At 31.5% G+C, this 13,700-nt stretch overlaps 2 protein-coding genes across 2 annotated transcripts; one reads left to right on the forward strand and one right to left on the reverse strand.

The window, feature by feature from the left end:
• Window positions 1-1,861: 1,861 nt before the first annotated feature.
• LOC127707492 (hairy and enhancer of split-related protein helt-like) lies at window positions 1,862-6,365 on the reverse strand. The gene is made up of 4 exons (XM_052212069.1): window positions 6,216-6,365; window positions 5,530-5,631; window positions 4,437-4,533; window positions 1,862-2,826 (listed from the first exon to the last, which is right to left on the reverse strand). Exons 1-4 carry the CDS (start codon window positions 6,276-6,278, stop codon window positions 2,366-2,368), a joined length of 723 nt encoding a protein of 240 aa, XP_052068029.1. The 5' UTR covers window positions 6,279-6,365; the 3' UTR covers window positions 1,862-2,365.
• Window positions 6,366-8,633: 2,268 nt separating this feature from the next.
• Window positions 8,634-13,418, forward strand: LOC127707487 (uncharacterized). Its single transcript, XM_052212061.1, has 2 exons — window positions 8,634-8,760; window positions 8,977-13,418. The coding sequence occupies exon 2, from the start codon at window positions 8,989-8,991 to the stop codon at window positions 10,495-10,497; it is 1,509 nt and encodes a 502-aa protein (XP_052068021.1). The 5' UTR covers window positions 8,634-8,760; window positions 8,977-8,988; the 3' UTR covers window positions 10,498-13,418.
• Window positions 13,419-13,700: the final 282 nt, after the last annotated feature.

Below are 13,700 nucleotides of genomic sequence, written 5' to 3' on the forward strand. Positions count from 1 at the left end.
AATTCAGTTTAGAAATTTTATTAAATAGTTCCCCTTTTCATCAGTAAAGGTCTTTATGGTTATATTTTATCTAATTTTATTTTCATATTTTGAAAGTCATAAGCTGTGTTTTTTCAAGAAAAAAGTAAATATTAAATGTATTCCGTAAATACTTATTGGTGAAACTTTTTAGAGGCTCTCCATTTTGTTAATACTGTCATCATGCTTTAAGCATGAAAAGCTTGCTTATATTCTTTTATAAGATATATATAAATATATAATCAAATTAAGGTAACAAAAGTTAAGATTTGGTAAGGAATAAAAACAAAATAAAACATCTGATAATAATATTTTTTCCCACAAATAACATCTTTGTAGATACATGCAAGTTCATTTAATTTATAAAATCATATAAAACCAGTTATAAAAAAACTTAGATGATGGTCATTTTTCATGACATGTATAATGTCCTTTGATATTTAAATGAGTTAAGTCACATGGTACAATGGAACAGGTTTAAAACACATGTCTAATGTTTTTGTTTTGAATGGAAGGCTGTTACACTATTCATACTTACTCCATCAAATATTTTATATAGAAAACAATAGAAGTAACATAGAGACCTAATGAGTAACTTTTTTGATTATTGGCCCAAAATTATGATATTCATAGTCAGAGATTGTATATATCATACATTAACATACATCAAGAAAAAAAATGTTTATTTGCAAAAATGAATTTTTAAGAATTATTTTCTGAAGATTTATAGAAGTCAAACGGACTTTTTTTTTATAATATCAACCTATTGATATATATTTTATTTGAATTTCTCACCCTTTTTATATATCATGGAGCATGAAATAGTGACCGATTCCAGCGACTCATCCCTTCCACTAATTACATAGTAAGTCCCCTCCCCCTCCCCGAGGTATCAACCCGAGACACCAATATAATCACAAGAGCTTTGCTAGAGGGATTATATTGGTTGAGGTTTGATACGGTGTTTGATATAGAAAAAGCCATATCATATACGCTGTATTATATATATGTACCTCAAGTACAACTAATCTCTCTTATGTATTTTTCACGAGACATGACGTAATACATATTAGGGTTTGATAACGCATTTGTAACTGTGACTGATATCGATTACGTGACGTCATACAGATTAGGGGTTTGATAAAGCCTTTGCAACCGTGACTGATATCGATATCATCACAGGTGGCTGATACAGCACTATTGTCATCAATTGTATTACACATAAAATTTATCTGTATTAACTACTAAGTATATAATAAATATAAACTACACACATGAAGCTTGCTGTTCCCGATATCAGACACAGGCCATTTGGGTATGACCCCCTTCAATTTTCCATTCCCCCTTTTTATGTCAAATTTTCTTTTCTTTAATATTTCACCTTTTTTTAAGTTTTCTTGGTCTTATCCGTGCAATCATACAATTAATAGTTTATACGTCCTGTCCCCTACTTTCATCCGAATGAGAATTGCAGCACGTTAAAACTACAGTTATTGTGTGATTCAATGGATAGAATACTTAAGATAAGTAGAGTACGTCACACGTGAGTAAGAAAATTCAATACAAAATAGGGACGTGTCCCCAACTTTTGTAAAATTAGTTCAAATGGTGTGTGTGTCAAGATTTGTTTCAAATATTCTCTTCTTTAAAAACGTAATCGCATAAATGATTTAACCCTTTTCGAACCCATGAACAGGTTCATAGTTACTTTATAACCATGAATAAATTTAAATATACAAAAATGGTCAATAGGAAATATTATTGCTATCTGCAATTTTCAATTTAATCTTTTCCACAATTTGAATTGAATCTATGTTCATAGCTAGAAAATTTGATGGTCGTGAATCTCAGCTTTATTAAGTAAGAGCATACATTTCATTTCCTAATATTTATTTCTATTAACATGTGTCCTATTGCATTATAAGATCTATAATATCTTCTCACACATATTTGCATTTCGGACACTCATATCCAAACGTCAACATTACATCATAACACATACAGTTTCTAAAGGTCTACATTATATGCCGTCTCAATCAGAGTTCTCGAAATCTTTTCTCCATGGTGTTCTTTTTCTTTGAAGAAAATCTGCTGGTCATCATTATTATTTATAGTGCAAAATACAAAAATTGTGTCGGTTCTTTGAAAAATTTTGGTAGTCAAACCCTTCGGACCACCACTTTTCGAGAACTGATTAATTCTTCAATGTATTTATTTTCTAATAATGCCTTGATCGTAAACATAAAAGAATTGAATAGGTGCACATTTATAGGATGCATCTCGAAATTAAGGATAATCCTCCACCGTTTTTATTGTTACATTGCTTAGTGAGAAAGTCTTGAACATTTCAGTCTCTTTTTGATGAAGGATTTCGGTCTGCAAAACAAAGTAACCCAGTGAATGACGGCATTAAATGAAATGGCGTTGAGATGTTTGTTGGTTTCGTCAAGGAACTGTCCCTTGATTCTCCATTTAAAGGAAAGTCATATGAACTGAGACGTGGATTTACAGCATAAGGACTGAATCGAGGACTTGAGGAATGAGAAGTGCAACCTTTGTAAGATGATAGACTTTTTATGGATGCGTTATTTCTGCATATGCTTTGTCTATATGCTATACCACCTGCTACAGACGCGTCAGGCTTAAATCTGGTTTGCAAGTACGACATCATTCTTGCACATCTCTGGTCGTGGACATTCAGGCCTTCGACGTCCATCATATAACGCATGATTTCACGAATACAATCGTTGTAACCCGTTTGGTAATGTTGCATAAAATCTGTCCAAATATCAGAGCTATACCAGTCACCTAGAAAATATTAAATTAATTTATTAGCATACTTCACCTTGAAAAATCATTGAAATATTAAGGAAGTAATCGAAGTAAACTTCAAACTAAATAACTTCCCTAACACTAGAGTAACATATCTATCAATGTAAAATATTTGTTTTAATTTAAACGTTCATAATAGTTACTGTAAAATAAATTACCTTTTAGATTCAGCGTGACCTATCGACTTACATTATTATAATTAAATAGGTTGTTACATTGACAATGTGATACAAGTAGTCGATGTTATAGAAAGTTTTATTTCAAAACACCACTTTGAAAGGACACCTGCCTAGTCATGTGTAAATGTATTAAGGACATGAACAGATGAATGTATAATCAATATCATTATTTTTCATTGGTACGATAATTTGAAGTACGGTCTACTTAAAACTGTCAAACATGTTTCACTCTTGACGAAATATTAGATGAAGCGCATTACTATTTATCGACTTTTCACATTCATATGCAGCATTTATACGGGTATTAATAAACGAGCAATGCACGCGCAACATTGATAACACACGTTTGAACACGTAACCACTGTAGCAAACATTAGTCATAGTCGTTGGTTAAGTTTAAAAGTTAACAATTCTCTCAAAGGAAATGGTTTTGATCCGGATATGCTGTCACAGACACGTTCCAGGAAGGCGACTGGCACGTGTAGATTGTACGCGACAAATTATGTGATAGCATGAAATGCGACACAGTGATTATTACATCTGTCAGTCATTGTGTTTGGTTTGTTTTCTGAATTCTACATAACTGTCCCTAATATTGACAGAATTCAATATATCCAGTCTTTATATAGGTAGTCTCGGTTTTTTTATGCAATTGTGTATGTATTCAAATTAATGCAGACCCATGTAAGTACCGGTCATTGCAAAATGACAATGGTTATGAGGATGGTGATTTTTTATCTAATGACCGGATGCGATGGTTAATATGATGAACAAATCAAATGAGATCTGAATATGAACCCCGATTTTTACTACAGCTTAACAGTATGCAATGTTTTTATCATTCGTTTTACTTTTTTTTTTTGTCAATAACTGATATTTAGAACGACTCGAACTTGAACTATTGTACATCATAAACTCGTTTAAACTGTCAATTAGCATGAATCAATATTTGAATAAGACAAATATAAGCATTGAACAATACTTCCTGTATCTAAAAATGTACTTTCATACTTGAGTATTTTACGATGAGATGGTGTGAAATTTTGCCTCAATATAACGAGGGAAGACTGTATTACTAGAACACATTCTAGCAATATGAAAAGGAAGGAGAAACGAGAAAATTAACATCAAATTCACATAACTTTAAAAATATGATTTACTCTGCCAATATATTAATCGTTTTAAACTACCGCATTTACTGTTCAATAAAAACTAGTTCGGTCTCTGACTGCATTCTTAATCTGTATCAAAGACTGACTACGGAGCCCATGTGTTTACCGTGTGTTTACCGTGTGTTGAGCTTTCTTGAATGAGTTAGTTGTTGGTGTCGTCGCTGTATGGTTCACATTTTTTTGTATCCCTTGTTTATATATCATAGTTTAATAATGAATTATATGAATACTTTACCGTTTTCAACTCTGATGCCTAATTCTGTTGCTTGAATAGCTCTTAAATATTCAACCGTCATTTCTAATATTTCAGCTTTTTCTAGCTTTCCAGAAGTCTGAAATATATGTTATAGGTAAACAATTTCCTTATACACTAAGACTCTTATGCTTTATAATTCGTATAAGAAAACTTTGATAAAATATTTTTTTCGTTAAAGTACAAATTGTCCAAGCAATATATTATTTGTCAATGAATTTTGCGTTTCTAGAGATAATTTTCTAAATTTAGCTTCTTTTGATTTATTGTTGTTTGCTTAACGTCCAGTGGCAAATATTTCATGCATGTTCAGGACGATTTTTTAAATATATTCTTATCAAGTCAATATGTATAAATGTAAGTATATCAGGTGAATATGTCTATAAGACAGCAACCCAACAATACAAAAAAGACATACAGTATAGAAGTTAACATACGGTAATCGACAATATGCTGGTGTATGGTGAAATGGCATTATATACCGATGGGATGGTGAGTTAACCAATTCACAAATATTGCATAAAATAAAAATTCTAAAATATTGCATAACAATAAAATGTCATTTGAAAGTTAAAATTCAATACAACTTGAAAAATCTTATAACAGAATTATTTCATGGAGTGAAGATATTCGCGAATATGATATGTGCGACGCTTAAGGTGACTGAAAGAAAATCAAATTCAATCCAAAGAGGCCAACATGTGTAAATTACCTCAACTGTGATTAAAGTTTTCTTTGAGGAGGTTTCCATTTTCCTCCTTATAATTTGATATTGAGTTTACTTCGATCTATTTTGCATTGTACTCATAACAGTCAGATCCAAGATCAAATTGTCGAGAAAAGAGAGAGGGGCAGTATTGTTGATTCACTTGCATCATCGGGTCTCGGATGGGTGACTCATATTTTCAAAAATATTATTCAAAATATTCATTTCATTTCGAAGAAAGGTTAGTACGAGGTAAAGAGATTCTTACACAATAACGTGATAAATTTATAAACTGATATAACATGCACCTCAATTCTTTTTATATAACATAACGCTTAGAGTATTTATATATATTAGTAGTGTTCTTACCTGCTTAGAGAATGCCGCTGGAACAGTCTGACTAAGTTCAGACAGACACGAATTTATTCTGTCCCGTCTTTTCTTTTCTATTACTTTGTGGGAAGTTTGATCCTGTAAAACAGTTAAATGCATCTTAAGTTTAATGCAACTATATATCATTTAAGATTATTAAAATATAAAGACACATTTGTTTCATAAATGATTGGTATAAAAAGTTTAAATAGAACAATAAGCGTACAATATTTTGAGTTTCTATATTTCGGACAGAAATTTATAAACTTCACTTTACAAAATGGAAATTCTAATTGCAACACTATATTAAGGGGAAACCATGATATGTTTTATTAAAAGATTCATTAGTGATGTTTTAGGAATGCCGCCAAACAAGATGTTACATGTTTAATTTTGACGTCATTATTTTTGTTATTATTAAATTAAAGAATAACGGTAATTCTCGTATGTTTCCTATTTATTTCTTCATCTAGTTTTTTGTATGACAAAATTTTAAGTGATTTTGGGAATCACAAAGTGAAAATCACATTTGTTTCAGAAGAACTTTCATTATTCTCTGTTAAATCATCATATTAATATGCAATTTTTTAAAGCTTTAAGGGTACACAAACGTATTTATGCTCCTAAAAATTTGACAAAAATGTATCATTTCATAAATGAATAAATGAACAAATTTTACTAACCCCTTCTGATTTATCCGATTCCATGTTAGCTAACTTTTGAGAATAAATTCTGACAATGCCCATGCAGTGAAAACTGTCCCAGAATGGAAAAATATTAATGTCCAGGATTTAAATGTTACGAGAACTGTTTAATTAATGCAGTATAGCAAGATTATCCCACATGCAATTAATTCATTTTACACGTGCATTGACGGATATTAAAATGGTTAAATCACAGAATCCTCTTAATGTTATAAACTAGATGATTGGGAATAACCTATACCATGGAGGAGCGCGTGCCGATATATTTTACACACGCGAGATTTTGCAACAGCCGACAGTTCTGTCACGTGCTGATCGCAGCTAACCTACAGTATCGGCACGCGAATTACCTAATGGGTTCACGTGCCCGGATGATCCGGAACACTTGGTCACATGGTTGATAATGTGACTGGTGGATACTTTAATTAAAGAGATGGGTTGATTGATCGAAATACCACGTAACAGCTGAAAATTTTAATTATAGGAATATGTCAAGTTTAGCTATTGAAAACAAGAAAAATATTGAATTATGCACACATGTTTCCATTTCGGTCTTTCCTCGTGTTGTCATGTTTCAAAATATGTATCTGCATTTTATCCGACAACCTACAATCATTGGACAAAATGAATATCGTCTCCTGGTATTCTGTTACTATTATGAACAAATATCATAATAATAAAGTTACTGTTTATGTCACAACTCATTTCGTTGTCATTTTTTAGTTTTGTGTCCAAGCAATGTTAGTCACTTTGGAAAATTTATTATGAATATAAAAACGTTATGCGTACATTGTTAAAAAATATTTAATGTAATTGTACTCGACTCGAAAGAGCAGATTACATAGTTTAAATTTCAAAATTGACTTATTTTATAACTAAATATGTCCTAAAATTCAGATACAAAAATTAATCGAACCGATTTAAACTATACTATGACGATTTCAAACAATTATCATTTAGGCAAAAAGTCAGTTTACTAAAGCTATACCAGTCATTAACTGTAAACAAATGTCTAGTTTTAAATAAGAAAGGCTGATTAACTATAACTTTTACAAGATGTTCAACGTTAGCAGAAGTAGTATTGATCTTTCAACAGAATTTTTAAACTGGGGGTTGAACATTATGTTAAAGGAGGGGGTTACTGTCAAAACTTTTTAAGGAAATAAGAGCATATTTTTTATTAAGATAGGACTGTTGAACGTGCTCTAGTTGTTTCTTACATCGTGTGTCTTACTGTATAGAAACAACCAGACAGCAGTTAACATGTTTTATCGGCCAATTTAATTCATACAAGGATAATAGGTATTACCACAAATATTAGACAATACAACCAACAACATCCGACTCCTCCAAGAAAAAAAAACAAACAACAATGCAAAACACATGATCCATAAAACCTGAATTGGTACAATCACGAAATGTGGGCGGGCTTAAACAATACTTCATGCGCACAAATCTATCCGTTTGCCTATATACTGGTAGACCAGAAACAGTTCAGTTACCCACAAGACACAGGATGACCATTAACGCGCATGTCTTGAACCCTGCTGCTGTTTATGTAACACATCATCAAAGTGTTATGCATTGGAAAATGAGATGACATTCTAAGCCATTTGTAGTATTTTATGTAAAACCTTGAGGGTTTCCTCGCTCAACCCCTTAAAAGTGTTCATAATTGGCTGAGGCGGATTTTCAACAGAATTTTCAAAAAGAGGGGAGTTGAGGCAGCCGAATGGTTTTTATGACAATTCTATAAAGGGCAGTAAAAAGGTATTACGGACCTACGGACAGGATTTTCAAGAAGATGGGGTTGTAAAATATCGTTGGAAGTATAGCACAGTCTTCATGGTATAAAGAACTATACGTCAAACTTTTTTTTTTGAAATTCAAAATTGCACTTATCTATCATTAAGTATTTTCCATAAGTATAGAAAAGAAAGAGTAGATGATTGAGCCAAAGATGTTTAGATAAACAGACACCGTGCACATTTCATTGACATTCGTTTGAAAATCTATAAAAAATATATGTGGGTCATGATAACTCAAATCTGCTTTCAATAATCTGTATGACATTTTTTGACGCTGTTTGTTCATTCAATGACTTGTATTAAAACTGCATACCACTCCTACTGATTTAAGGAGGTACTTATCATGCAGTCCAGATTGATTGATTTTTGATTGATAAACATTCCAAATGTACAAATGCATGGTAAATTTGTCATACATTGATGTACCGTTTATTTTCATTTCAATTAACTATTATATATTCTATTATTTCCTCTATTCTGATTAAACTGATTTAGTAATAGTTTCGAGTTGTGTAATTCACCTTTTATGGAAATACTTAATATTTTAACCAAAAACAAACTGTGTTTAGGGAAGACTTTCATTACATTTAGAATACACATGCAGCGAATTCATAATTGTTTTGCACTATCATCCTGGTCCGACCTTGTTAGATTAGACATCGTTGCGGAGTATACACAATTCCCTAACTTGATTACATTGGCGAATCACCATCAGGGTTTGTTTTATTTATTATCATCAGTATAAATTCAAAGGACTGTTGCATGTTCAATCATTTAATCATAATTCTCTTTTAATTGTATAACATTTAGAATTGTTACCTAAAACAAATCCGTATAAATCTTTGCATTTTAAAAACATGAAAACAATGTTTACTCTGTTTCATATCTAAATAATAATAATAATCATGTTAGTTATTTTTTAATTTTTGTAGAAAAAATACACCATGATCAGATGTCTCCACAAAATTTTGAGAGCAGCATTTGTACTTCCGTTTACAGCGGGACTTATTAAGGACCGGAGAAATGGCAGTTATGCAGTACATGATGGCAGTATATCCGGGGTCGTTTTATTAACAACTATAGTTATAATTGTTGTTGTCACAAGTATAGCTCTTCCAATCGAAAATTCCAGATATTTAATGATTGGTTTGTTATTTCTTGCTACATTTAGTTTAATTTTCTGCAGTGTGTTAGTATACTATCGTAGCCATTGGAAATATCCAAGGAAACCAAGAGTAACAGACAAGTTAAAGATAATATTTCTTTGGGGTTTTTGCATTGGAAATATTGTATACTTAGCAACGAAATTAGCAGTAAATATCCAGTGTGACCAATACCCGTCGCTGGTTGAACCTATATTATACTACATTTTCATTTGGGTATTTGATATCAGTCAAACAGCATTTATTCATTATTTTTCCAGATTCAGATTTGCTAGTATGACTTATTTTTACTATATACTTATGTTTATGTTTGTGGCCAATATATCTGCATGGACACACAGAACTATTGACATGTATTATGATGATCAAATGCTGACTATACTCGAGAAAAATCAAACCGATAATACATGTAACAATAAAACGACAGCTTATCAGACAGTTGCCATCCTAAAGCCTTTCTTAGAACCATTGTTACTAGAATACTGTTTACTCTGTATGATTTTCATCTCGGAGATGTGGCCTAAGTATATAACAGAAACAAAAGATCAAGCAGATTTACATGCTTATGATTCAGCATCACATCAACAAAGCTGTGAAAATCAGCCACTTCTTTCCAGCAGACCGTTAACCTTATCAACATCACACCATTCTACAAATAAAAAATCGCTGTGTTGCGTAGTTTTTGGTATTCTATATACACTTTCATATAGTATAATGCAATGCGTTTTTCTTTATGTGGATGAACTTAAACCATATCACCTGATAAACAGTATTTATTCTCTTTTTGGAAATTTCGTAACAATTCTTATGATCATCAAATGTTTTTATGAATTGTCTGGTCAGCTACAGCCTAAGAAAACACCAAGAACCACTATGAATATGAAACATTTCATTATATTGACCACATCTCTCGCCACATGTGGCTTCTTCCTCTTTCAGTTAATTGGTGCAAAATACCACAATACCAGGGATAACGTGAATGTTGTAATACGATTAACTGCAACAATACTACAAACAACATTCATATTACAGATGAAGCAATACCGGAAATGTGGAAACATGAATTCGTACTTTTCAATTCGTAATGTTTTTTCATTTGTTTGCATCATAAATTTTGGGATGTGGTTTTACTATACATTTGTATCTGCACAACACGAGTTTTTCCAAAGATACAGGCATCCTATGTTTGACAGACACACAAGCTTAGCAGTTAAGCATTTTTGGTTTCCTTTTCTTATTTTCTACCACTTTGAATGTTTTTTGACATTCTATCGTTTTTTTAAGGAATGAAGTATTTTATTTTATATCCTCCTATGTTTGAATCATATACTGCGGTTTTTGCTAATCAAAATTCTGTATTTAGAACTGCAGGTTGAACGGCAAAATGTTGCTACATATCCTTGTTTAGTTTTTTTTTGTTGTTCCAGCTTCTGTTGGGATATTTCTTGTTTTCATGTCACTGTTTTCCAGCATTTAGTATGCTTTAATTTATTGAATTATTTATTTATTTTACATTATCAAAACATTTTTTTTTACATTTGTAAAAAAATTCCCGGCGTTTTTCCTTTGTTGCAATTCAATACTTCGTCTTTTCTGAGATTTTTCATATTTTTGGTGAAAGTAAATTAAAATAATAGCAAAACATTGTAAAAAAAACTAAGACCAGCCATGCGAGACACTCGTTAATGGGTAGTCAAGGTCATGAAACACCCAGTAGAAATTGGTTTGGTTGAAGAAGTAAAGAATAATAGTTATTTGTTTTTCATTTATTGTTTTAACATAAATCAGACTGTTGGTTTTATTTTGAATTGATTCAAATTTTGTCATACAAGGGCCTGTTATAGCTTACTTTACGGTATGAGTTTTGCTCATTGTTGAATTCCTTAAGTTGACCTCTACTTTCTTACATCCACGTCCTTTGGTATCTTGCGGATATTTCAAGTGTCTCATTGGCAATCATACCACAACTATTTATGTTTATATATTGTTTTATTTGAATAACAGAATATGCATGTTTAAAGCTGATTAGGCTAAGTTTTACCCAGAAAAAAGCTCAAGATAAGGAAACTACGCCCTTTACTTAAGTGATATGCACAAATCATCTTTATCTTTTTCCTTACTGGGATCATGATTGGTAAAATTAGAGAGAGACATCTCGCTCACTGATATTACTATGACACACGAGAAAACACTTAATATCATTCTTAAATGTAATTTATCTATGAGAGTTCTTTGAAAAAAATTAAATAATAATATCAATAAAAAATTTTGCGGTATTGCGGACAATGGAAACCTAAGTACCTTTTAATCAAATTATATTATTTTTGTTAAATTTCTTTGTTTTTTAATATTTTTTAAATATTCACCATTTCATGTAACAAGTATCATGAAATTTCTAACACATCACGTATGATCACCAATATGGGAGGCTCACAGGGGTAGTCATATATTGTCATCCCACTTTTTCTCTCATTCTCCAACTGAACAAGAATATATATATATAGTGTTCACTATTTTTGCGTGCAAGCAATTTGTTTTTTTCACGTGTAAACCTATGTAAATATATTGAACGCAAATTCTTAAAAATAGTAAACAGACTCCAAACAAAAGAGTATTGCATATCCAATAATGATTTTTTCTTACTGAAAATAAATATTACTACTGACATAGCTTTTGTGCAAAAAACTAACATCGAATTACGTAACCTGTAGCATATTTTCATTGAAAAGAATGTTTTTAAATGCTGATATAATTCTTAACTCATGAAGATTAAATTGTCCTGTATAAAGATTTCGTCATGCGGCTTCATCATGCTAGATATCATTATATTGTCATCAATTATGCTTCAACTAGTGAGAAAAACGAAATGAGACTTTGCGGAGGATATGTGAATGGTTTATATATAACAAACCAATATTTATAACAGATATTCATTTTCTCACAACAAATCATATATAATTGTTTTGGATAACTGAGATTGGATTGTTTCCCTTTGTATAGCTTAATCATTTGAAGTAAAAACTAAAATTTTATTTGCATAGCAACTATATGCAAACGTATTTAATTAACATTGAGTCAGTCGGCTTCGCCTAAAACTTACTTTTTTCAGTTAAGGGTAAATAACATATGAAAAATTTGAATGATAGATCATTAAAATTGTTTATAAACATTCTTCAAGTAATCATGTATTTTATAATACTTAGCCTTTAGTTCAAATACCTGTCCCTGTTTCAAACTCGGAATGGCGACAGAGGGAAAGTTTCCCCAAAATTAAATGACAAACTTATGGTAATTATTTCAGTTATAATACTGTTTCTTGGAGTCAATGGGACTTGCTATGTATTTGCATAGACAAAGCCACATGGAAGCCCTCAGAAAGAAAAAGAACAAGGGCTTTAATGCTTCTATAAGACTGACATACTCCTATGCATATATTTAATTGAACGTCCTGAATTGATCAGTTTGGACATGCCTTCGTCGAATAAATTCTACAATGCTGGACGCGCGTACGTCCCCTTGGGATTTGTTCGTGTGCATTTGTACTTCGTTACCGAAATATTTCACCATTTTATGAATATTGCATTATTTTGCCTAAAATACACTTTTTCAAGCTTAATGTCAGTGTAGTATATCTGGTGCCCCACTAGTCACATCTATAACATTGGAATCTGTCAACGAACTTTACTAAAATTTTCAGACCAAGTTGTATCGACAACTTTCTGCTACAAACAATGCATGGCTCATCATCTTCAACATCATCCTGAATTCTTGATCAAGCCGAGAGGGTTTAGCTTTATTCATAATCGGCCCTTTTCCCATATTATGAATTTACTTTCACCGTGTTTCGACTTTTTCAACAAACTATTGATTAATGTATTTGATTAAATGTGTTTCTAACTTGTTTTTTTTTAAGTGGTCGGAGTTGTTTCAGTCTGCCTGTTTGCTAGAACTAGCAGTGGTTCGAACGTATAGATTTGTATGTTCTCTTCTGTTTCTCTGGAACCTCAGCAGGTTTAGATGTCATGTTTTCTTTTTTCTCCACTTAAACCATGCAATTCTAAGACAGTCACTCCAGATGTGGTAGATTTTTTTATGACATTTGATGAATAGTTCCTTAACGATTGTATGAATACCGGTCAGCAAAAAAAAATTAATGGAATACGGATATAAAAAAAAATGTTTTCATGATCATGAATAAATGAGAAAATGTATAATACTTGTTAGTTTTTAATCTTTTAGTATCTCAACTGATATCAACTTTCGTTTTGAAAACCGTGTAAATTAGGAGAAACAAAGAGACACAATTATAAATCTATATTTTTATAAAAATAACTATCTACTTTGTATTCTTTCTGATCATCATAGTTGTTGATTTAAGTGAATAGTGAATGCCATGCCATGTATACCAATTTAATCCTGTTCCATACGGGCTCTTAAACACGTGATGATATTTCCCGTTAAGGTTTGACGAATGACACGCGCCGTACCACCAT

Source organism: Mytilus californianus, unplaced genomic scaffold (assembly GCF_021869535.1).
Source record: "Mytilus californianus isolate M0D057914Y unplaced genomic scaffold, xbMytCali1.0.p SCAF_7, whole genome shotgun sequence".
In the NCBI taxonomy this organism is placed as follows: domain Eukaryota; kingdom Metazoa; phylum Mollusca; class Bivalvia; order Mytilida; family Mytilidae; genus Mytilus; species Mytilus californianus.